At 50.8% G+C, this 22,798-nt stretch overlaps 1 protein-coding gene across 3 annotated transcripts; it reads left to right on the top strand.

Moving 5' to 3' along the window:
- Window positions 1-5,218: 5,218 nt before the first annotated feature.
- ZNF839 (zinc finger protein 839) lies at window positions 5,219-22,028 on the top strand. Of its 3 annotated transcripts, none has more exons than XM_082450982.1 (8): window positions 5,219-6,336; window positions 10,819-11,703; window positions 14,505-14,738; window positions 16,896-16,988; window positions 17,686-17,826; window positions 19,793-19,933; window positions 20,091-20,220; window positions 21,039-22,028. In XM_082450982.1, the coding sequence occupies exons 1-8, from the start codon at window positions 6,046-6,048 to the stop codon at window positions 21,893-21,895; spliced, it is 2,772 nt and encodes a 923-aa protein (XP_082307108.1). In that variant the 5' UTR covers window positions 5,219-6,045; the 3' UTR covers window positions 21,896-22,028. The 3 variants fall into 3 exon arrangements, with proteins under 3 accessions (XP_082307108.1, XP_082307109.1, XP_082307110.1); XM_082450983.1 differs by having other exon boundaries at window positions 5,221-6,336; window positions 14,505-14,678; XM_082450984.1 differs by lacking the exon at window positions 14,505-14,738 and having other exon boundaries at window positions 5,221-6,336.
- The last annotated feature ends 770 nt before the right edge of the window (window positions 22,029-22,798 follow it).

The raw sequence follows: 22,798 nt of genomic DNA, 5'->3' as shown, positions 1-22,798 counted from the left end.
TCTGCCCCTATTTTATGATTTATTCATGTGCTAAATAGCAAGAGAGGGCAAAATGACAACAATTTCCAGACATTCCAGAAGGAGGGGGAAGGAAAAACTATGCCTTACCTACTTGAAGAAACACTGAGGAACCATTTTAAATGACATCTTCAATTACTGAAGGATATGCTTATAATAGAATATTAAGTACAAAAAGTAACAAAAATTATATTCTTTTTAACAAGGTTGAATTGAATCTATATATATATCTATATATATATATCTATATCTATATATAGATATAGATATAGATATATACTTTTTAATACACCGTACAGTGAAAAAAGATTGGCCAGAAGGATGCCAAGTCTCCAGTAGCCGTTGTTTCGGGGCGGTGGGGAATTCGGTGGTTCTTTTGTCCTTTATCTGGTTTTCTTCATTTTCCAAGCTGTATTTAGCCTCGCCAAATGCTCTTAATACACGAAATTTCCATGCTGCAAGGATTTTCAGAGATGAATAAAAATTGCACTGAGTTGCAATATTGGAAAATCCTACTCCCGAGTTAAGTTTTAAGAGCAGCTTGCATTTCCCCTGCGAAAGCCTCCGATTCGCTGTAAGAAGTCACCTCCCTTCTCCTTAAAGGCCCCAGGGTCTCAGTTGTTTCATCTGGCCAATGGGGACGACAACAGCCCTCCGCGGGAGCCGGCTGGGAGTCAGTGAGGTGACTCCGCCTAGAGGCGCTTGGCCAGCTCACGGTCCGGAGCAGGCGGAGAAACCTCGTAGGTGCGCCGGCGGCAGTAACGCGCCGAGTGGCCGGTTAGCTCAGTTGGTTAGAGCGTGGTGCTAATAACGCCAAGGTCGCGGGTTCGATCCCCGTACGGGCCACGAGTACCGCTTTTTTTCGTTTCCCTCCCCCACGTTATGGGTTTCTTTTACAACTGTAACTGTCTTTGAAAAATATGCCTTTTGAGTGCTGTGCGCCGCGTGCAAACAGGAGGGAGTCGCGGAATCATTCTGGACTCGGCCCGGAAGTTGGGGCAGGCTGCCAGTGGGGAGGGAGGGCAGCATCCCGCGCGGGCTCGCGCTGTGACTGGTTACCCCAAGTCCCGGCGCGTTGCAAGCCTGCAGCCCACTTAGGGTCTTTTTTTAGAATGCTCTCAGTTGCCGCCGCCGGTTGCTACCTAATGCAGAGCTTCTGAGGGCCCTCGGGGGGAGACCTCAGTTTTCTGGAGTTCTTAGAATTGAAAATCCAGGCTTGGAATTCATTCATTCCCCCCTTTTTTTGTTTTTTGTTTTTGCTGTTGTTTTGTTTTTTGTTTTTTGAATATGGAACGCTTCAAGAATTTGAGTGTCATCCTTGCGCGAGGGCCATGCTAATCTTCTCCGTATCCTTCCTATTTTAGTATATGTGCTGCCAAGGAGAGCACCATTCCACACATGTTAATGGAGAGCCTACTGCATGCCCGGCATCCTAGTCTAGGCAGGGAGCAGTAAATGAGAGACACAAATTCCAACCCACATGGAAACAGTGACCAGCCAATGACTGCCATGTTTTTAGTGAGGCCCTTCTGGTTGTGGAAGTGTAAGCAGATTGGGCAGCAGGCAGGAGAAAGAGAACCAGGCATGGCTTTCTTGACATGAGAGAAGCCCTTTCAGGCCTAAGTCATTTTGTGATCTAAGCCTGGCCACAATGCTTGCCCTTGAACAGGTCTCAGTAACAATGATCTTAAGGGAACGAAAGAACAAACTGTTATTGAGCTAGAGAAGTAACAATACCAAAGATAATAAATCAGTTGTAAAGACTCCCAGTTCTGTTTCAGTGGTAAAGATTAGCTAGAAGCACTTTCTTGAGCTGTTTTGCAGAATTTAAACTTTCTTCACCAGATCTACTGGAACCTAAAGATTGATGATGTTGACCTTTTCTGACCCTCGTGATTTCAATCAACAACTCTGCCCCAATTCTAGGCTGAATTCTCCTCTGCTCAAGCCCCTTTATGAATATGCATATACCACCCAAGCCCCTTCATGAATATACATATACCACCCAAGCCCTTTCCACAGTTTTGCTGTTTGGATTGACACCTCTTTGAGAGAGATCCCTGGTGTTCTCCTTACTCTCTGCAAGTAATACATCCTTCCTTCTCTCAATTTTTGGCTAGGTTGTCTTTTGGCTCCGCACCCACCAAGAGGCGAACCTAGTTTTTGGGTAACAGAAGCATCTGGAAACCTCTTGCTACTTTTTTGTTTTTCAGAGAGCTCTTAGACTTCACGTTTCTTCCTCCTGGTTCTGCAGTGTGTAGCCAGAGGGCAGCTGGATGAATTTCTCACTCATAGCCCAAGTCAGGCATTTTTAGTTTAACAAAGTCTAGCTTTTTAGGGTGAATGCCATATTATATCAGGGTCCAACTGTAACCGAAAGTGGGTTCTGGCTGCTCGCTGCTCAAAAGCCAATAAAGAGGCAAGGTTGGTGGAAAGGAAAGTTTGCTTTATTTCAGATGCCGACAGTGAGGGGAGGGGGGTGGCGGGGAGTGAGGCCGGACTCCTGTCCAAAGGCCAACTCCCCACCACTGACAACCAGTGGGCAAGAGCTTTTATAGACAGAGGGAGGGGGCTACATGCAGAAACAGCACAGTCAGCTCTGACGGTCATCTTGAAATTTGTCATGCGGTGCTCTGATCAGTGTCATCTTGATTGTTTTCAGTACAGTTAATCTTCAGTTCCAGGGTCGGTTTGTTCCCATTTCCTTGAGGCCAATTCTCGGAATTGTGGCAGCTTATGTCATGGCTATGGTCTGGTCATCATGTAGTTACTTTCTTCCACCTGGTGGGGATTTCAGTACCTACAAGACAGCTCCCAGGATACGGCTCAGAATACTATGTATAGCCCTTGAGGAGGAACTAAAGGTCCTTGACTTTGGTTTCTAACTAAACTATTATTGTTTTGTCCTGTTTGACTGTCTTCCTTTGCTTCTGTATTTTCTCACTTCTCTGGTTACACTTATTCTTTGGCTAAAGTTTTTCTACAGACAAAAGGCAGGCGGAGGACATGGCGGGGAAAGACCATACAGTCCGGCTCCATTTCACAACCATGCTTGAAAAATCTCCAGTGAGAACATCTACTAGATCATTCATTCATTTTTTTTTTTTTTTTTCCCCAAGCCCTGCAGCTTTCTCGATCTTAGTTCTCAGACCAGGGATTGAACCCCGCCCGGCAGTGAGAGCACCGAGTCCTAACCACTGGACCCTGAGGGCGCTGTTCTCAGCTTGTCACGGGGCCATGGGGGCAATCATTCATTCTTTCTCAAATAGGTCTTAAGCTCTGACTTAAATCTGTAACGGCTCAAGGCTTAAAGCCACAGACCACAGGCTTAAAGCCGTTGGCAAGTGCTCAGTGTGTACTAAAAGTGCCCACTAAATGCCAGCGATGGGACCGTTGTTATTATGAACAGTTAGAAGGAGAACCTAGGGCTGCTGACCTCTAGAATAGACACCTGTACACTGGTTGCATTTCACACCTTGGATGTGTGTTACAGGCACCTTGTTAGATGTGGGGAACTTGCAGAGGAGAAGTCAGCCGAGGTCGCTGCCCTCAGAGCCCATACTTTCCTGAACAAGGGCTTGAAGGGGTCCAGAATATACCTCTGTGGCATAAAGATTATTTTGAGCAGAAGCCATTTGAGTTCCTGAAAAGCCTCATCTGCCTAAAGTAGAGCCTTCCAAAAGAACTCAAAAGAATTCATTTGTCATAAATCCCCAGGGAACAATCAGGCAAGACTGACTTTTATCACTGGAGAGGAGAAGCTGGCATCACACCTAAACAGGCATTGTCATAAAACTATCTTATCTCCCATCTACTCTAGGTAAGAGCCTATTTATCTTTCCTAAGTTGTTTGTTTTCCGGTAAGTGCCCTCTCCACCCATCCCCTCCCCTGTTAAGATAATACTATATAAGCCCCACATTCTAACTGCCTCTTTGAGTCACATTTTTCTGTGAATTCCTGTAGGTACATGAATAAAAATACATTATTAAAAATGGCCTTTTTTCTTGTTAATCTGTCTTTTGTCGGTTTAATTCACACTCCCCCAGAGACTGAACCTGAGAGGATAGAGGAAAAGTTTTTCCTCCCTGACAGGCTCAAAAAGATAAATGGGATACTGTGTTCTAGATGAGGGGCAGTTCTTGGCTTAGGGATCAGAGAGGATCTTTCTGATATCTGAGGATGGAAGGATGAGAAGGTCTTTCTTTCAAAAGTTTAAAAAAAAAAAAAGAAGAAAGAAAGGAAGTAAGGAAGGAAGAAAAGAAAAGAAAAGAAAAGAGAAAGACAGACAGACAGACAGAAAGAAAGAAAGAAAAAGAAAGAAAGAAAGAAAAAGAAAAAGGATTAAGAAATTGAAACAGGGACTTCCCTGGTGGTCCAGGGGCTAAGACTCTGCGCTCCCAATGCAGGGGGCCCCCGGTTCGATCCCTGGTCGGGGAAATAGATCCCACATGCTGCAACTTAAAGATCCCGCATGCCTCAAGGAAGATCCTGCACGCTGCAACAAAGATCCCAGATCCTGAGTGCCGCAACTAAGACCCGGCGCAGCCAAATACATAAATATTGAGGGGAAAAAAAAAAGAAATAAAGAAATTGAAACAAATTCCACAAATCTAATCTCCCCTCTGGCCAGTCCTTAGTGAGGCTACTAATGATAGACGCTGCAGGGAGCATAGCGAATGCGAGAGTATTGACCATGATGATGATGACGATGTTGGTCCTGTGGAGAGAAAAATGATCAGAAAGTTCACTGGAAACTTCTCAGACACCAGCCTGGCCCCCAGCTGCCCCCACCATGAGCATCATGGCATTCACCATATTATACTGCAAATGCTGGTTTTGTCTTCCTTCTTCCAGCCTAGACTCTATACAGAGGGCAGCGATGATGACTCACCCAACAAGCGCTTAGTGTTTGTTGATCAATGGCTCTACTGCCCCCTTGAGACAGGTGCACGCACTATCGGCTACAAGACACGCGGAATCAGGAGAGTAAAAGGAGGCGAGACTGGGAAAGGATGGGCCGAAGAAGTGGGGGCGGTAGAGCTGCGGACTGAGCTGTGAAGAGGGGTGGGGCGGTTCATTCGCTCGTTTGTTCATTCATTCATATTCGTCCATCATTCATTCCCTGAGCGTGCACCGCTGGCCACTGAATGAGTAAAACTACACCCTCGAGGTGCGCCCCGTCTGGGTGAGTGGGTAGGGAGGAGGGGGCCGGCATGGAAACAATTTCGGGGTTGGGGAGCACACTTGTTAAAAATGCACACTTTGAGGGACTTCCCTGGTGGCGCAGTGGTTAAGAATCCTCCTGCCAAGGCAGGGGACACGGGTTCCAGCTCTGGTCCGGGAAGATCCCACATGCCGTGGGGCAACTAAGCCCGTGCGCCACAACTACTGAAGCCCGCATGCTGCAACTACTGAAGCCCGCGCGCCTAGAGCCTGTGCTGCGCAACAAGAGAAGCCACCGCAATGAGAAGCCCGCACACCGCAACGAAGAGTAGCCCCCGCTCGCCGCAACTAGAGGAAGCCCGCGTGCAGCAAAGAAGACGAAACGCAGTCAAAAATAAATAAATAAAATAAAATAAATTTATTAAAAAAAATTCACACTTTGAACCCCCTCTCGGATATATCAAATCGGAAGGTGTGGAGGTGGGGCCTAGGAGTCTACATCCAGGCAGGGTCTTCACGTGACGTTGAGAACATTTGGCCAGGGTGATGTTAGGGCCGGGGCTCTGGAACCTCGAGGACCGTTGCCTGAGAGTTCCCGGACAGCTCCTGGAGGAGGTGATATGTGAACGATAAATACGTCCACGACAAGCCCTAAGAAAATACGGCCGGGTCCTGTTGTTGGCGACGCGGTGGCAGAGCCGGGACAGCTCAGGCCCCGCCTACCGATCTGCTCGGTCAGGTGCGTTCGCCTTCCGAGGTGTCTTGGCCTGCGGGGCACTCGTAGCTGCCCCCCTTTCCCAGGTGACGCACATTTGAGCGGCCGGCGCTCGGCGACCCGGGTTCGAGTCCCCGCCTCGGCCGTCATGGCGGACGCGGAGCCGGAGGCTGAGGACGGCAGTGAGGATGGCGGCGGCGGCGGCCGGGCTCCCGCAGGCCAGAGCGGCAGCGCCGCGCGCGTGGCCCCGCTGGGCCCCGAGCAGCTGCGGCGGGTCCTGGAGCAGGTGACGAAGGCGCAGCCACCCGCGAAGCCGCCGCCGCCGCCCTTCATGCTGCAGGACGCGGCGCTGCGGTTGCGGGACGCGGCCCAGCAGGCCGCCCTGCAGCGGGGTCCCGGGGCCGAGCCCCCGCGCCCGCCGCGCCTGCTACCGCCGCAGGTGAGGCGCCGGGAGGGACCTCCGGGGAAACTGAGGCCCGGAGGGGGCCGAGGCCTCGCGGCGGGCAGGCCGGAGCTCGCGCCCGCGCTTCCTCTCAGGCCTTAGAGCTGCCCAGCCCGAGAGACCGGTGTCCGCCCGCGTTACAATTCAGGGCGTCCCCACACTCAGCTCCATGGGGACCGCAGGCCACCCGCACCTGTCACCGCCCCAGCGTGTTCAGCTCCTCCGCCGCGCCGGGCCCTCAGAGCCTGTGCCCATGGCGGCCCCTGCCTGGGACCCAGCCCTGCTCAGGGCTGCTCCGTGCCGCCTGGCTCCTCTCGCAGGCCTTCGTCCGTTCATTCCGCCTTCCTTGAGCACTCACGGTGTTCCGGGCCCTGCCCGAGGCGCAGCGTCGACCGCAGCCCTGAAGAACGTGAGGCACGTTGTGGGCCTGACGTGGGGGCTGCTGTAGAGGGAGTAGTCCTTAGGCCTGACACCGGAGCGGAGACCTGAATGGGTTAGAAGGACATTAAGAGGAGAATTTTCCAGGTGGAAGGTGCTGCAAGTGGCCGAGACTCGGGACAGAATAAGTACATTACAGTAACTTGGTGCAGGGCTTGTGGCAGTGCCTGTGTTTGTAACCCCAGTGACAAATGGCCCAGCACGTGCCCGACATTCGCTTAATGAATGAGATACGTGAAAGCACTCTGTATACTGGCCAACATACTTTCTCAGCGGTGCTATTTCCCCGTCACACAGCTCTTGGCTGCTAGGGAAGCTGGATCTAGAATATGGTCTTCCGAGCCCAGAGGGTCCGGTGTAGCACCTGAAGCCTGAGGTCCTTCCCATCACGTGTAAAGTCACATCCCCTTTCAGCACTGGGCTTGTAAAGGACAATGCTTCTCACTCCAGAATTGCCATAGATTGTTCTTGCACTAGAATAAATAGGCAGAGAATAGAATCAGCAGTCTTCACAGGGTTTCACTTACGGTTTTGTTTTTGACTGGGTGATTTTGACAGTTTAGAGTCATACCCAGTTGGTCATCAAGACTGGAAAGGTTGTCTCACTAAAGTTTGGGAAGACAAGTATGATTCTGCCCAAATGCCATACTTCAGAGAGGTGGGACCTTGGGTAACGCGACCTCTTTGGGCTTTAGTTTCCTTACTTGCAGGAGGTTTGGCTCCTTGGGTGAGCTTTCCAGCTCGTACTCTGCTGGAGAAACAGATGCTTCTCCCATAAGCCCTGCACAGCAGGTCTGTGGAGTCAGAAGGGTGCCAGTGGCTTGTTTGCTGGCCTCTGCTCCGTGCCTGGTGCTGTGCTGAGCCGCTTGGCTCTCAGCAGACACGCAAAAGTGCTTTTATCAGCGTTTTACAGATGAGGAACTAGCTTAGAGGGGTTGAGTGATTTTTGCCCAGGGTCCCCCCTGTGTGGCTACTCTCCAGGGCCTGTTGAATGTGGCTACAGCTTTTTGGGTTTGGTAGCTTAGGAAAGAGTCCAAAAATGACGTGTTCCAGAAAACGAAAGCAAACTTAGGTAGCATGATTGTGTTCGGTAGCTAATCTAGTTGGAATGATATAAATTCTACCTGCATTCACGACAATGTAATTTTGCAGTCTGTTCAGCTAATATTCTTTGCCCGCCCCCCCCCCCCGCAAGCTGTGCCATAGAGGCCACAAAGACAAATCAGATGTGTACCTTGCCCCTAGGGAGGTTATGATGGTACCAGGGAGGTAGAACATGACTCAGGATAACTTCTGATCAAGGTCAGAAAGCTAGAGGTACGATAAAGAACTAAATGCATTGAGAGAAAGGGAGAGGTTATTTCTGGCTGAGGGAATCAGAACAGGTGGCATCTGAACTAGATCTGCAAGGGTGGGTCCAAGTTGAAAATACAGGAGAGGAGAGGCAGTGCTGGAGGTGGGGCAGGGTGTGCCTTTGGAGATCCCCGGCCCCGTGGTTCTCTGTCGGGGGTGGTGTGGATTAGAAGGCACAGACCAAGTGGACACACTCCCACAGGTCAGCCCCTATCCCTCCCATCATTCCCGTTCCTGCCCCACAGAAACATTTCCAGTTTCCTACCACACGACGTGCCCTTTCTCATGCATCCCTGCGTTCACACGTTTTTCCTTACACCTAGAATATGTGTTCCATCTGGCAAAAATTCTACTCAGCCTTCAAGGCCCCCCGTGGAGGTCACCGCTTCTGGGAAGCCTACCAGGCCTGAACTCTTCCTGCCCCTCTTACTGCACCCCTTGCACCATGATGTCGTTTTCCTATCGGTGTTCCTTAGGAAACCTAGTCTGCCTTCAGAATCATCAGTGGAGCTTTGAAGGTACAGATTTTGAGGCAGGATATCCTGAGTCAGCAGGTCTGTAGCTGACTGAGGTGGGGCAGGGGAAACACCCCCTCCCCAAGGGTGAGGCTGGGACTTAACTTTTGTTTGTGTATTGGCACCCAGAGATACTTAGTAAAACTTTGTTGAATGAAATAGACATATAACAAAGTATCAAGTATAGTACCCACTTGGTAAACTGGTCTGGAAAGCAGATGAAAGGATTACACCAGCTTGGCCACTTGTGGTAATTCTAAAGCAATAGGATTTGGCATGTGGGTTGTGTGGGGGGGGGTTCTATCTGTCTGTCTGTCTTTAATGGCATTATCTGGTAATACCCCAAGAGCTTAGAGACACATTCTAAGTAATTGGTAGTAAAGTGAAACGAATGTGATTCTTAAAAGATGTGCAAGTAAATCTAGTTGTCATTGGATTCACAGTAGCCCAGGACCAGCTCTGTACCCTTCCTCAAAAACCAATACGTTGACTTGTCTTTGCTGTTTGTAGTAAGTGTATAACATGCTCTCAGACAGATACACTCCAGCTTGATGTCAGTGAGGGTTTCCATTCTGTCCTGTGTGATATTTTTATTGACCCTCTACTTGGTAGAGGGTTGAGTCCAAAGAGGGCCTGTTGGTGACCCCAAGTTGGTGGTTCTCAACTGGGGGCAGTTTTGCCCCACGGGGGGGCGTTTGGCACTGTCTGGAGACATTTTTGATTGTCACAGTCTGGGGAGTGCTACTGGCATCTGGCGGGTGGAGGCTGAGATGGCGCTCAACAGTGCACAGCACGCCTGCCACGACTCACTTACTGGTCCGAAATGTCAGTTGTGCTGTGGTTGAGAAAGCCGGCTCTGAGTGATGAGGTTTGTCTGTCTTTTCTCCCTGGAGAAAGATGCTCATTGTTTCTGCTCGGTGAGGGCAGGGGCCTTGTTTTGCTGCCCCTCCCCCGAGCCCATGACAGCTGTCTCCGTAACACCCGCAGCGCTGTGTCGGGCACCCGGGCACTGCTCAGTATTTGTGGAACCTTGTTGGCAGCAGCCCTTCCCTTTGGTGGGTGCTTTGCTGTTACAGACAGTGCTGCCTTGAACCTCCCAGACATACGTCTTTGTGCCTGTGCCAGTGTTTCCTCTGGGATCCAAGAAGCAGGATTGCTGGGGATCAAAAAGCACATGCATTTAAAACTTTGTTGGATGTCAAAAAAAAAAAGTTGGTGAAGAAATGCAGCCTCACTCCTAGGTGTGTGCCCTGGAGAAACTCACACGTGTACACACACACATACGTCACAACGCAGAGCAGACCAGAGCGCAGGGCTGGCGACCACCTGTCCTCTGACAGGAGAACGTTGTTCTCGTGCTGCAGGGCAAGTGAACGCCTGAGAGCTGCACACCTCAATATGGAGAATTTCACAGGCAAGATAGCGAGGAGAAAGCCCCGGACTTATCATCTCTGGACAAGGTACCGGAGATGATATTCACTGACCTAAAACTTAAAAACACATCAAAACGGAACTGCATATTTTTAGGGATATCTACAAGTGTAATATAAAGAATGCATGAGAATGGTAAAGAGCAAATTCAAGATAGGACTCAGAAAAAGGCATGCGGGTTGGGGGCATAGCAGAGGGCTTTCCCCGGGTAGTAATGTTGCATGTTGTAAGGTAGGTGGTAGCGACCTGAATTACATAGTTCTTCATGGCTTTTTTGGTTTCCAGAATTTCACTGAAAACTTTTAAAAAAGAGGCCACACATTGAATTGAGTCCAATTTAGAGTACTAAGAACTCCAAGTTAATACACCTGTGGTAAAACTATCAAGAAGGATATTCATGAGCTCATTAGGGGGTCATGACTGGTATTTTTTTTTTTAAGTGATGTAGAATAGATACTATCAGAAGGCATTTATGTAGGAATGGTAAGTGCATGAACTTTTTATTTTGTTTATATATGCAAATGTTTCTGCAAGCACGGGGGGTGTGACGTAAAATAGATTACTGTGGACTGGGCAGAAAGGCTGAGAAACACCACTGTAAACAGTACAGATACATTATATAGACGTTTTTCTATGTAAGATGCATAAGTTAGAAAAAAATCTCAACAGTAGATTTAAGATGAGAGTAAAATTGCAGAAATGTTGATAAGCATGGTGCTTCTTTTCTCTTTCCGTGTTTAAGCAATTGGAAGCCATTTGTGTCAAGGTTACATCTGGAGAGACGAAAGCTCAGGGAAAGCCGATGCCTGCACTGGCCACCATCCCGCCCAAGACAGCCAGGCCGAGCCAGCCGCTCGGGAGGCACTGCAGCGCGCTGGGGCTCAGCGTCGCCAGCTCTCGGCTGCCCGGGCCGCAGCCCCTCCTGAGCCCCGGGCCACAGCCGCGTTTCCCGAGTCACCCACCTCAGCCTCCCGTTCAGGTGTTCGTCCAGAGGCCGCCGCTCGCCCTCCGACCAGTCCCTGCGCGGAGAGTCTTGGCCTCTGAGGCCCTGAGTGGACAAGGCACCACGCCGCCCCCTCTGCCAGCCTCTGACCCGCCGGCAGGAACATCTGCTTCATCCAGTTCAGCAAATGTATTTATTTCCAGCTCGCAAACAAAATGCACCAAGAAACTAAAAAAATCTTTAAAAGTGAAAACACGTTCTGGACGGATATCTCGACCTCCCAAGTATAAAGCTAAAGATTATAAATTCATAAAAACAGAGGATTTGGCCGACGGTCACCCCTCAGACTCTGACGACTACTCAGAACTGAGCGTGGAGGAAGATGAAGACCACAGGGGAAGGCAGGCGCTCTTTGATTTATCGAGCTGCTCTCTGAGGCCCAAAACTTTTAAGTGTCAGACCTGTGAAAAGTCATATATAGGAAAGGGGGGGCTCGCCCGGCACTTTAAACTGAATCCAGGCCATGGCCACCTGGAGCCTGAGCCGCTGCTGTCTAAGAAAGCCAATGGGAGCATGATCCCGGGCCCCACGGAGGGCAGGACCGCCAGCCTGGCATCCCCGGAGCTGTCCACGCGAGCTCTTCTAAGTGAGGAAGGGGCCCGCTCAGCACGGGGTGGCCTGCAGGTAACGTTTCTGTCTGGTGATAGCGTCCTGATTCCTGCCCATCCTTTTTTTTTTTTTTTTTTAATCTTTTTTTGGCCACGCCACGTGGCATGTGGGATCTTAGTTCCCCGACCAGGGATCGAACCCGCGCCCCCTGCATTGGCAGCACGGAGCCTTAACCACTGGACCGCCAGGGAAGTCCCCTGCCCATCATCCTTAAGTTAACTTTATGTTGTCTGCACTGCTGCCAGATAATCAAGGAGAAGTGTGTCTTCCGTCTAGCGCAGACGGTTTACTGATGGGAACGCAGGCACCAGTCCTGTAGATCCGGTCAGTAAAACTAATCGCAAGCACTCTTGGCTGATGCTGACATGACTGTGGTCCTGGGAAAGGTCCAAGTGGGGGGCGCCAGTCCACAGGGCTGCTTCCTGGGGCGTCCGCAGTAAGACGTCTGCTTGCCGCGTTCTCTCCTTGCTTTGCCCCTTCCGAGACTCAATCAGACAAAGCAGATACGAGTCACCGTGAGTTTGCATCACCACGTCAACGTTTATTTACTGAAATTTTAACTTACCCAACATGTGTGGTGAGCATTTGTGTGCCATGTACAATAGGTCAGTTATTTAAAAAACAGCAGGTGAATCACTTTAACAAATGGCGGGCCTCTGTGGTCACCCTCATCCCACTTTGTCTTAAGCTTCCTTCCTTTTCCTTTGACTTGTGTTAGCTGTTGTTCGTTATTTGTAGTTTTCAGACGTTAAATAGAGAAACCGGCGTTGGAATTGATGTGACTACTTGATGGGAGTTTGTGACTTTAGGGACCTGGAAGCTGTTGAAAATGCGTGTTTGCCTGCTCGTGGCGACCTCATTCCCAGCAGCGGACGGGGTTCCTGCAGGAGGGCCGAGGCCGGTGGCTGCTTCCGCTTTCACATCCGCTCCTTGGGACCTGAACAGACAGACACCTCCTGGGCCCAGGAGATCTGTACAGAGTGAGGCCTAGTGGTAGAACCATGGGACAGCCCTGTGTTAGGATTCAAAAACATTGTCTCACCTTGCAGCCTCAGTAATAATAGCAACAACAGTCATAGCGTTTGTTGCACGCCTGCTTTGGGCGGGAGCATCGTGTACATTCGCTCAATCCTGTGAGAGCCCTACAGGCAGGTGCAGGGGTCCCTACTGGAGACGAGGCGCGTGGGGCTCAGCGGGGATGACGGGCTCCCCGTCGAGGCACGCCTAGGACTCTGTCCGGGCTGGGGTTAGACCCAGGTCTTTTGACCTCAAAGCCTGCACTCTAGGCCCGGCTGCCTCTGCTAGGAGGTTCTACGCCTCTCACGGCTGGCAAGAGCCCGACTTTCGAGAGACCTCTAACTTTTCTTAAATTGTAGTAGGACCAGGATGCCCATGTAGTTTGTCACCCAAACCCAGACATTCTGAGAATGAAAGGGGCACTATTAATCATTCCAAGAGACAGCAGGCGCAGCCAGGACTGCCTCAGACAAACTGGATGACCAGGCCGGCTGGCACCTTCCATTTCCTTCAGTAATGAAATCTTACACCACAGCAAAAGCAGCTTCTGGATATCTGACTTCTGGAATTTAGGCACCTAGCCTTGCTCCAGACGGCTTTGAGGCCGTGGTCCCAGAGCGGCTCCCTCCAACCAGAACTATGTCTCCTCTCCTCTCCTGAGTCGGCCGTGGATGGCCACGTGGTGCTTAAAGCCACAGGCAGACCTGGCGTTCCTCCTGAGGCTCCATTTTAATGAAGATTTGGAGGGAAGATTCTTTAAGAGGACACACTTTGTGCTAGCTTTCCTTGTATTTAACCTTCCACCAGTCCTGGGAGATGTAGGTGTATTATTCCTCTTTTCAGAGGAAGAGGGAATTGGCACAGAATGAGGAAATAGCTAGCTAGTGTTAGATCCCGATTCTCTTCCCAAAGCTGTGCAAATCCATGGAGACAGAAAGTAGATTAGTGGCTGCTGGGTCTGGGGGGAGGGAGGAATGTGTGATAATGTGTAGGGTTTCTTTGGGGGATGATGAAACTGTTCTGGGATTAGATAGTGGTGATGGTTACACAAGCTTGTGAATATCCTAAAATCCACCTAATTGTATGTTTCCAAAGGATGAATTTTATGGTATTTGAAATATATCCAATAAAAAGTAATTTTAAAAATCTAAGGGCTTCCCTGGTGGCGCAGTGGTTGAGAATCTGCCTGCCAATGCCGGGGACACGGGTTCGAGCCCTGGTCTGGGAAGATCCCACATGCCGCGGAGCAACTGGGCCCGTGAGCCACAATTACTGAGCCTGCGCGTCTGGAGCCTGTGCTCCGCAACAAGAGAGGCCGCGATGGTGAGAGGCCCGCGCACCGCGATGAAGAGTGGTCCCCACTTGCCACAACTAGAGAAAGCCCTCGCACAGAAACGAAGACCCAACACAGTCATAAATAAATAAAAGAACGTGAATTTCTAAAAAAAAAAAAAAAAAAAAACCTAAAAGTCATGGGTAAATTGTGAATTAACAAAATTCAGGTCAATTTTTAAGATGGTAGTGACATCAGAAAAGTCTTTTGTTTCATTTTGGGCAACACCCCAGGGTTAGGGTTTGTCAGCCCTGACTTGCAGTGTAGTATTCGTCTGGTGTCTTAAAGGGATACTTGGTTTACGTGTAAGATGCATTGATTATAGTTAATGTGTCTTAATTATGCAAAGAAGAAGAAGTTAGCAAGTTCCTTGCTTTTGACTTGACATTGTTCTGCTTTAAGGTTTTCATCATGGTGTATAAAGCATGATTATTTTATTTTTGTTTGGGTGTGCAACCCTATCTAGAATGGTCACTCTGTAGACGTTGAAGAGGCGCTGGTGTCTGAACCAAAAAATGGAAGTTTTTCAGCCCTTTTGGGATCAGAGAGACACCCCGGACCTAGAAGAAGCGGCTACTCCGTGGCCCTCCCAGAGCCCAGCGCCGCCATCCTGGAGCAGAGCGGAGCGGTTCGCCCGCAGGTGGGCGTTGGGGCAGTTTGTGCACAGGGCCCAGCAAGGAGCAGAGCCAGGCTCCTGGAGGTGCGTCGCTCTTAGAACCCTGTTCTTGAAACCTGTGTCTCTGGCATGGTACGTGGCAGTTCACTATTAGGTTTCTGAATTTAGAAGTAAAATACCCAGTTTAGGTCCACTAAACAGTTCACCTGATGTGTAATCAGATGAAGTGTGTAATAAGTTCAAAGACAGCATTATCTGAAATAACTCCTAGGTGTACCTGTTTGAAATGACCAGAGGGCCTTAAATATAGAGCTGCTTGCCTTTTTCAGTTTTAGAATAATTATAAGCTGTGTTTTCATGGAAGCAGTTTAGAAAACAACAGAAATGGTTTTCTATTTTTTTGTAAAAAGTTTCAAGGTATAAAAGCATGTTTCGGGTTTTGAACTCTAGAATCTCCATTCCACCCCCTTGAAAGTAAGTTTATCGAATTTAGTTGGATTGGCTTAGAAAAGCGGAAACCCAAACTTACCCAAATTGCCTTTGACTAGGATGTATTTATTTGCCTGCTAATGGCTGGATGAGTATCTTAAAGAAAAGAAGTGAAAAACAGCAAGAGAGAGCACGAGATAAGTTAGTGAGACAACTGGCCCCAGAAAGAGTGGTCGCCGTCAGGGGCCTGGCCTCCCGGCTCCTACACACGAGCTTCCCACTGGCCCCTCGGCGGCGCCGGCTGCCGTGCCTCCTGCTCGGTTCCAGCTGTGCCTCGTTTCTCTGATGCCCTGACCCTTAGCAGCTCCACTTAGGTGAGAAACCTGAACCTCACAGAGGCTGTTAACTTGTACCAGGTCACCCCGCAGGTCGGTGGCGGATCCAGAATTTGGATCTGAGACCAGTGAGGCGACCCTAACACGTCACCTTGACTCGCAGTGCCGCACCTGTCACACACAGAGTCAAGGAGTGCTCCGAACAGCACCGCTCTTGATCTCACAGACGGGAGTCCCCCCAGAAACGGGCATTCATCTACACAGGAACTGGGTGTCCGTCCACTATCGGGCCCTGTCCTGGCTGGGCGGGGACGCTGTGCAGGGGGAGAGGTGGCGGCCAGAGCAGCCAGCGGCAGCACTGCCAGGTGCGCGTGGCTGGGGAGCGGGGGGCCGAGGAGGCGCCCCCGCTGCTGCCGTGACGCGCGTCCTGGACGTCCGGACGTGGGCCAGGCCGCAGAGGGGCCGCGCCCCGCACGCCCGCCTTCTCACGCCTCCCGAGCGCTGGAAACCAGCTGCTCGTTTTGCTCTAAGCGCTCTTGAAAGTCACGATTAGACATTTTTATCTTGCAAATGAAAAGGTTTTCCTTTTGCTTTTTGACTGTTTTATGACCATCTGTGGCTTCCTCGGAACCCCTGCCAGTTTGCAGCTCCCAACTGATGGCCCTTCCTAAGCCCTGAGCCAGTGACCTCCCTGAGCCTTGTATGACTGTTTCTAGGACTTGTCGGTTTTGCCCTGACATTCTTGCCTCCCTGGGTGATCTCACCCATCCTCCTGGTTTCTCAAACCACCTTCCGTCTGCTGACCCTCACGCCTGTACTTCTGTCCAGACCACTCCCGAGCTTCAGAGCTGATTTCAGGCATCCCCACCTGCTGTCCTGTAGACCCGTCCACATCCTGCCAGAGCCCACAGGCTGGCTTCCTGCCCCACCCCCTGTTATCAGGGGGCTGCCCAGGTGCTCAGCTGGGAGCCCAGAGGCACCCATGACCCCTCTTTTCCCCCTTCACTCACCCCTCCCCCATCTTGAGGACTGAGGATGGTGCCCTCCCTGCATCCTCTCCCCCTCACCTTGGTCCTAGTCTCCTCGTCTGTCCTGCCTGTATGTGTACTTTGGTGGTGGTCTCCTGGCAGCGGGCTGCCCCGGGATTTGCTTGCATTTTCGTCTCGGGCACTAGTTGGTGAGCCCTGGAGAGCAGGAAGCACGTTTCCCCACCGCTGTGTCCTTCTCCAGGCGCCCACCACTCGCTCAATGCTGTCGTGCGGGAGCCAGGCTCTGAACCCAGCGTCGACCACGGGGCTTTGTCAGTGGGCGAGCAAGTGCGATACTTAACAAGGCAGAACGTTTACAGTCGAGAGGCGCGTGATCACTGAGAATTTAGGGAACTTTCTGCCTTCTGTGTTCTTTGCTACAACAACTCATTGGCTGCTGGGAAATTCTTTCCATGCTTTCAGAGATGTCAAACGCTTTCTTCTGGTAGTTTCTCCACCAGTGTGACCAGGAGGATCTAGTGGAGTTGGCTCTGCCTCTGCTGGCTCAGGTCGTGACCGTCTCTGAATTTCTTCTGATGAAGGTGAGTCTCCGTAGTGTTTCTAAGTGATTGAGGGGATGATTTGAAGCTATTTAGAAAGGCGTCCTTCATATTTCCTTAGAAGGAGCCAGGCCTTTGGGAATCCTCTCCCTCCCCCAGGACAGAGCTGAAGTGAGCCTGCCGGCCCTGCCCGGATGCCCGGCACACGGCTCTCAGGCAGGCCGTGCGTGGACTCCGTGGCTGTTTTCACTTTGTGTGGGAGGAGCGACAGTCACCTTTCTCCTGGCACCCACCCACCCTGCCAGCCTCCTCCACTGCAGCTCTGCCCCCGGTGAGCCCGCTCTGAGATGCGGCCTCACCGCCGGCACCCACGCTTCCTGGAGGCGCCCCGAGGGGCAGAGGCCTGGCCCTCCCTGGCCTGCAGGCCCCGGAATGTGCCCGTTTTCGTCCTCAGGGTCTTTCTGCCTTCCGGTACCGCTCCCCTGGCCACCATCCTCTGGTGGCCCTCTTCTGGGCTGGTTTGTTTCCTGGGCCGCTTCTCCCAGGCCCATTCTGGTGCCCCCGAGCACAAAGCTGGGCACACAGAGGCTCTCGCTGGGGAGCGAAGGCAGCGCCTGTGTTGATGGCTGCTGAGGGCTGAGGAGCTTGAGTCCTTCCCTCTTTCAGATTTCTCTCTGTATTTTCCATTTCATTGCCTTGGGTTTAAACATTTTTTTTTGTCATCTTTATCTTCACTAAGGTTGAAAAAGGTCATCTAGCAAAACCTTTCTTCCCAGCTGTGTACAAGGAATTTGAAGAGTTGCATAAAATGGTTAAGAAAATGTGTCAAGATTACCTCCGTAGCTCTGCTCCCTGTTCTCTGGAAATAAACAACAGTAAGGTAACAAGCTCACAAGAGAGACTCGCTCTTATAGCTGAAAGAAGGCCGTCCATTAAAAAAGGAGGATGTTTATTTTAGTAGTGACATCTTCACAGTCAAGTTCTTCTAGCTTTTTCTTCCGTCAAGTGCAGGGTTTTTTTCTTAATATAAAAGCGATACATGCTTTTTTCAGAAAACTCGGAAATGCAGATAAGCTAAAAGAAAATTGCAAACACCCATAATCCTCCCACTCACCGATGATCACAGTTATTAATAGACTGTGTCTTCAGTGTGTAGGTGTTTGCAAAGGGCTGAGTTACACAGGGACCAGTAGTTATTGTTTGTGGTTGCGTTGACAGAATTCTCATTTCAGTGTCATTGCCTTTAGCTATATTGGGTCCTTGACAAAAATATGTCGTGAACTGATACGGATATACTTGTCTTGGATCAAACCCTTTGCTGGGCAGAGCGTGGCCCGTGGTCAGGTCACCCAGGGGCCTCTCGCTGTGTCCAGCACGGAGACTCAGGTCTGTGCCCCCACCGAGCAGCTCACTGACTCCCGGCAAGTCCCTGCACCCTCCACCCCTCTGCCAAAGGGCAGCACTGAGTTCACGAGCTTTTCCGGCTCTCACGTGCCGGGGCTGTAATAGTCTGGTTTCGCCAGACAATTGAACAACATGGATGGGCTTGGAGGGCATTATGCTGAGGGAGGTAAGTCAGAGGAAGACAAATGTGGTATGACATCAATTATATGCGGGATCTAAGAAATACAACCAGCTAGTGAATACAGGTACATAAGTAGGTCAGAAGGTAAATACGTGGTGTCAGGTTTACTAAAAAATCACTCACACAACAATGAAGACTGCTTAGGCCATGTTGACTTTGACTGCTCCTACCATTTGATTACACCGACGATGGAGCTGCCTGTCTGTGATTGGAAAGGTGAGTGTTTTCTCAGTACAGAGCAGGTACTTCTGTAGCAAGAAGTCTTAATCTACACGGTAATATAATACATGGGTTTTTTGGGTTTTGTTTTTTTGGGTCATGATCATTAGTTTTATACAAATTCAATATTTAATATAACCTAATAAACTCTTGTGTTTTATTTTCTTAAATCATATATTTTAAAAATGCAATGGATTCTTTGCTAAGCCTCCCATAGATGCCCCGGTTGGCAGTGGTCACCTACCTGTTTATAAACCGTCGGTTAAGCCGGTGTGGGTACCATCCTGTTATGGAGCAGACAGGACGTGCACGAACGCTGTGCATGCTCACTGGGACCCTCCTTTGTGGGCAGTTCGGGATGTGACGCAGCCTCTCTGGAGCGAAGACAGTGGCTCTGTTGGCAGGGGACACTGTCAGGTTGTTGGGCACTAAGCTTGCCGACCCCTGTTCTCTAGCTTAACTGTGACCTGCTGCCCTTCCTTCCTGCCCCACCCCTTGCCTGCTCTGTGGTGTTCTCTTTATGCTGTCCAGGTATCAGTGATGATGGCTGTTGGTTATTACCTTAACATCCAGTGCTTTACATAGGTTTTGCATAGGGAGTCTAATCTAATCTTTACAAAGTCCCTTCAGGGCAACTGTGGTCTCCCTCATAAGATAAGGAGACTTAGCAGGTAGGTGGCTGCCAAGGTCACCCAGGCTCTGAGCAGAGGTGCTGGGGTCCAGCTCTGGCTCTCAAACCCACATCCTTTCCACCAACTGGGAAAGGAGATCTGGTCCCAGAATAGGCAGGATTATCTTTCTGAAGATACCAGTGAGAATTCAAAAAAGGAGGAATAACGGGCAAGAAAGTTACCATGGTGTGAGACTAACATTATGAAGCTTGTGACGACAATTTATCTTCATTTTTCCCACTGTTTAGGTGGCACCTTGCTGTACAAAGGGACTTCATAGATTTAAGCTCAGCCCTTTGTTCTTAAGTGTTGACATGATTCCGAATCTTGTGTTTTGAGTGGAGCGTCTCTATGGGCCCCTTTCTGCTCAGGTTGCCGAGTCCTTAGGAATCACAGAAGAATTCCTGAGGAAAAAAGAAATACACACGGACTGCACTCCTCCCAAGTGCACCCACCGAGAGGAGGACCGGGAGGCGCTGGAGGACGCTGGCCCACAGAAGAGGGAGAACGAGGTGGGCATGGCCGTGCGGGGGCGCCCGGCTACTGTCTGTTCAACATTGGATTATTGGGGTTGGATCTCTTCAACTTACAACACTGTTTTCCAGGAAGAAAAGGTGCAAGGTGGTCTGTTTCTCCCTAGTCTTAGCTGGTTGCATCTTCTCTTCCTAGACCGCAGAGGAGAGGCTGGCTTCGGTGAAAAGGACCAGAAGAGAACCTGTGCCCCGGGACACCACAGAGTATTCTGCCGATGGTGGAGGCCTGCAGGGGCCGGCCTCGTGCGCCCCAGCGGCCAGTGCGGGTAAAACGCTCTCTGCGGGGTGCACCCTGGGGCTCAGAGGCCTGCTGCTCGGGTGGGTGCCCCTGTGGCCACGTCTCAGAGAACCCTCTGCTTTCTCAAGAGTTTTACCCCAGCCTCCCAGTGTTCTGTGGTTCCATGTTTATTCTCCGTGAGTCTTGGGGGTCTTTGGGGTTTTCTTGGGTCCCTTATTGAAATGAAGAGCTGCCTCGTGGTACTGAGTCAGTTGTACCTGGCGGGGGGGCGGGTCCCAAGAAGTTAGGCAGACCTGAGACCAGGGACAGGTCCCACGGACACACCAAGTCCATGGCTTGGCTTTCGTGAGACTTGGCTCTAAGTGCCAGCTGAGAGTTAACATTCGAAAATGAGACATGTTCTAGCTTTTATTTCGGCTCTAGCCAGAACTGATCAATGAGACAGTTGGAACGTACAGCAGGCATACTGAGAATGATTATATAACTTTCTAAAATCTTATCAGGGCTGCCTGATACCTTGCCTTGATCCTAAAGTCTCTAATTTAAAGAGGCATTCTCCATTCTAGAACTTACTACTTAATTCTTCCGGAGGGGAGGGCCGATTTGTTCATTGAGGACGATGAAGACCCTCTGGCACCTGCTTGGAACACAGCTCCGCTCCCCTAACTAGTCTGGGTTTCCTCTTTTAATTTCATCCATTCTTGGAAGCTACCAAGTAACAAGGAGGGTTTATGTTTTCATTTTTGGGGCAAGAAAATTACTTTGGACTAGCTTGTTTTGGATAGTGAGTACAGTGACCGGCCATAGCAGTACACAAATGATTGTCTGTTTTTCCCAACTGTTTAGGTTTTGCCCCTGGAGTAAATGGGGGCGCCTCTCACCCACCTGAAGAAAGTCCCACGATGCCGGTTTCTGAGCTCGACAGCAGCACAGCACAGGCGGGCCAGCAGCTGAAAGCGTTTGCTGACTCAGCCGCTGGGAGTGGGTCTGCAGACCCTGCTCTCTTGTTTCGAGAAGCCCGTGGGCCGGGGGTTTATACTCAGTTAGGAAAACCAGGATCGCTGGCCCAGGACCAGGTGGCAACGTCCTCTGGGGAGAAGGCCCAGGAACACTCGTCAGAACAGGACGCTGGGGATGGCCCGGGAAGCCGGGCTCTCTGCGGCACCTCGATGGCCCTGCCACCTGGCCGGCCTGGAAATGCAGAGGCGGGAAGCCTCCGCGAGGTGTGTAGCCCCGGCGAGGTCCTGCTTCCGGAGGCCGCGGCCCCGCCGCAGGAGAAAGCATGGTCCGTGGATGTCATGCCAGCCGGCTATGCCCACGGCACCACGTCCGAGCCAGGGCCTCAGCCCAGCCGGGGCGGATTGCTGGGTCCTGAAGGGGGCTTCACAGGCCACGCGGGGGACTTGGACCAGTTGCCCTGCGGGACCGAGACACCCGCTGACCGGAGGGAGCTGGAGGGCATCACTGCCGTCAGGGAAGCCATGGCTTTTGAAAATGCCAGTGGGGGCCCCACGTTGCTGTCCCAGCGACAGGAGCAGATATTTATCCAGACTTCTGATGGGCGTATCTTGTCCCATCCAGGCTCCGTAGTGTCTGGGGAGGGGGACGTTGTCATAGTGACCGACACAGAGGGGCCTGCCCTGCAGGCGGGCCCCCCGGAAGGGGTTCCTCTGGAAACCGTGGAGACGGAGCCCCCTCAGTGAAATGGAGCCAGAGCCGCAGTCCTAGATTTGTATGTATTTTACCCGGAGGTCTACTTCAGGGAATGTTTGTTTTTCTAATGTGAATACTGACACACAAGTGAACATTTTATTTATAAAGAATAATGTCTTTCTACCCCACTGTCTACCTTTTTCTACATCTTGCTCATTGTAATAATGGCAGATACGTTACCTGATAACAAATTCCTGATAACATCTAACTCCTAGGAGCTTTTGACAACTATTGCAGTTAATACCACTACACTATTTCTTGAGTCTCCCCTGCTCCCCAGTTCCAAAAAACTATGCCCCCTTTCTCCTCGGTGATATGCTGCTCTTTCACCAGACTTGGTCCATACTAGAAGCTTCTTTTGGGCTCAATAAAAAAATAAATATGTAAGCTTGCCATCTGGGCAGCATTTTATTGGGAAGTAGGAAAGAAAGTTGTTTCTACTGACACTTTATGGATGAGGAAAGTGAGGCATAGGGATGGGACCCCCAGTCCTTTGATGTCCCACATGTAAAGTCACTTATCAAGATCTCTTTTTTTTTGGAATGTGTTCCTTGGCTCTATTACGGGGAGAGAAAGGGAGGGCCACTTGCCCACACTCAGACGAGAGCATCAAGAGGGCACAGCTGTCCTCTGCCCCCAGTGGCAGAGACTGTCAGGAGAGACCCCGGGCAGGCGGAGCTGGGGGTCGTGGGCCGCACCCCCCTGGTGCTGTGCTCCCGCCAGGCCCGCTGTGGAGGGGCGGGCTTTATTCTTGGGGGGCCGCATTGCCTACAGCCCTCTCAGTGACTGGGGGCGTTTTCCGGTCCTCTGACTTGATAGCAAAGCGGGTCCAACAGGAAGAGAAGGGCGGGCGTCCCTGCAGGACGGAATGAGTAAACCACAGCTGCTCAGGA

The sequence above is a fragment of the Balaenoptera physalus genome (genome assembly GCF_965194825.1).
Source record: "Balaenoptera physalus genome assembly, chromosome: 2".
NCBI lineage: Eukaryota > Metazoa > Chordata > Mammalia > Artiodactyla > Balaenopteridae > Balaenoptera > Balaenoptera physalus.
The sequence above is the reverse complement of the archived record's forward strand: the minus strand, read 5'-3'. Positions and strand labels throughout refer to the sequence as shown.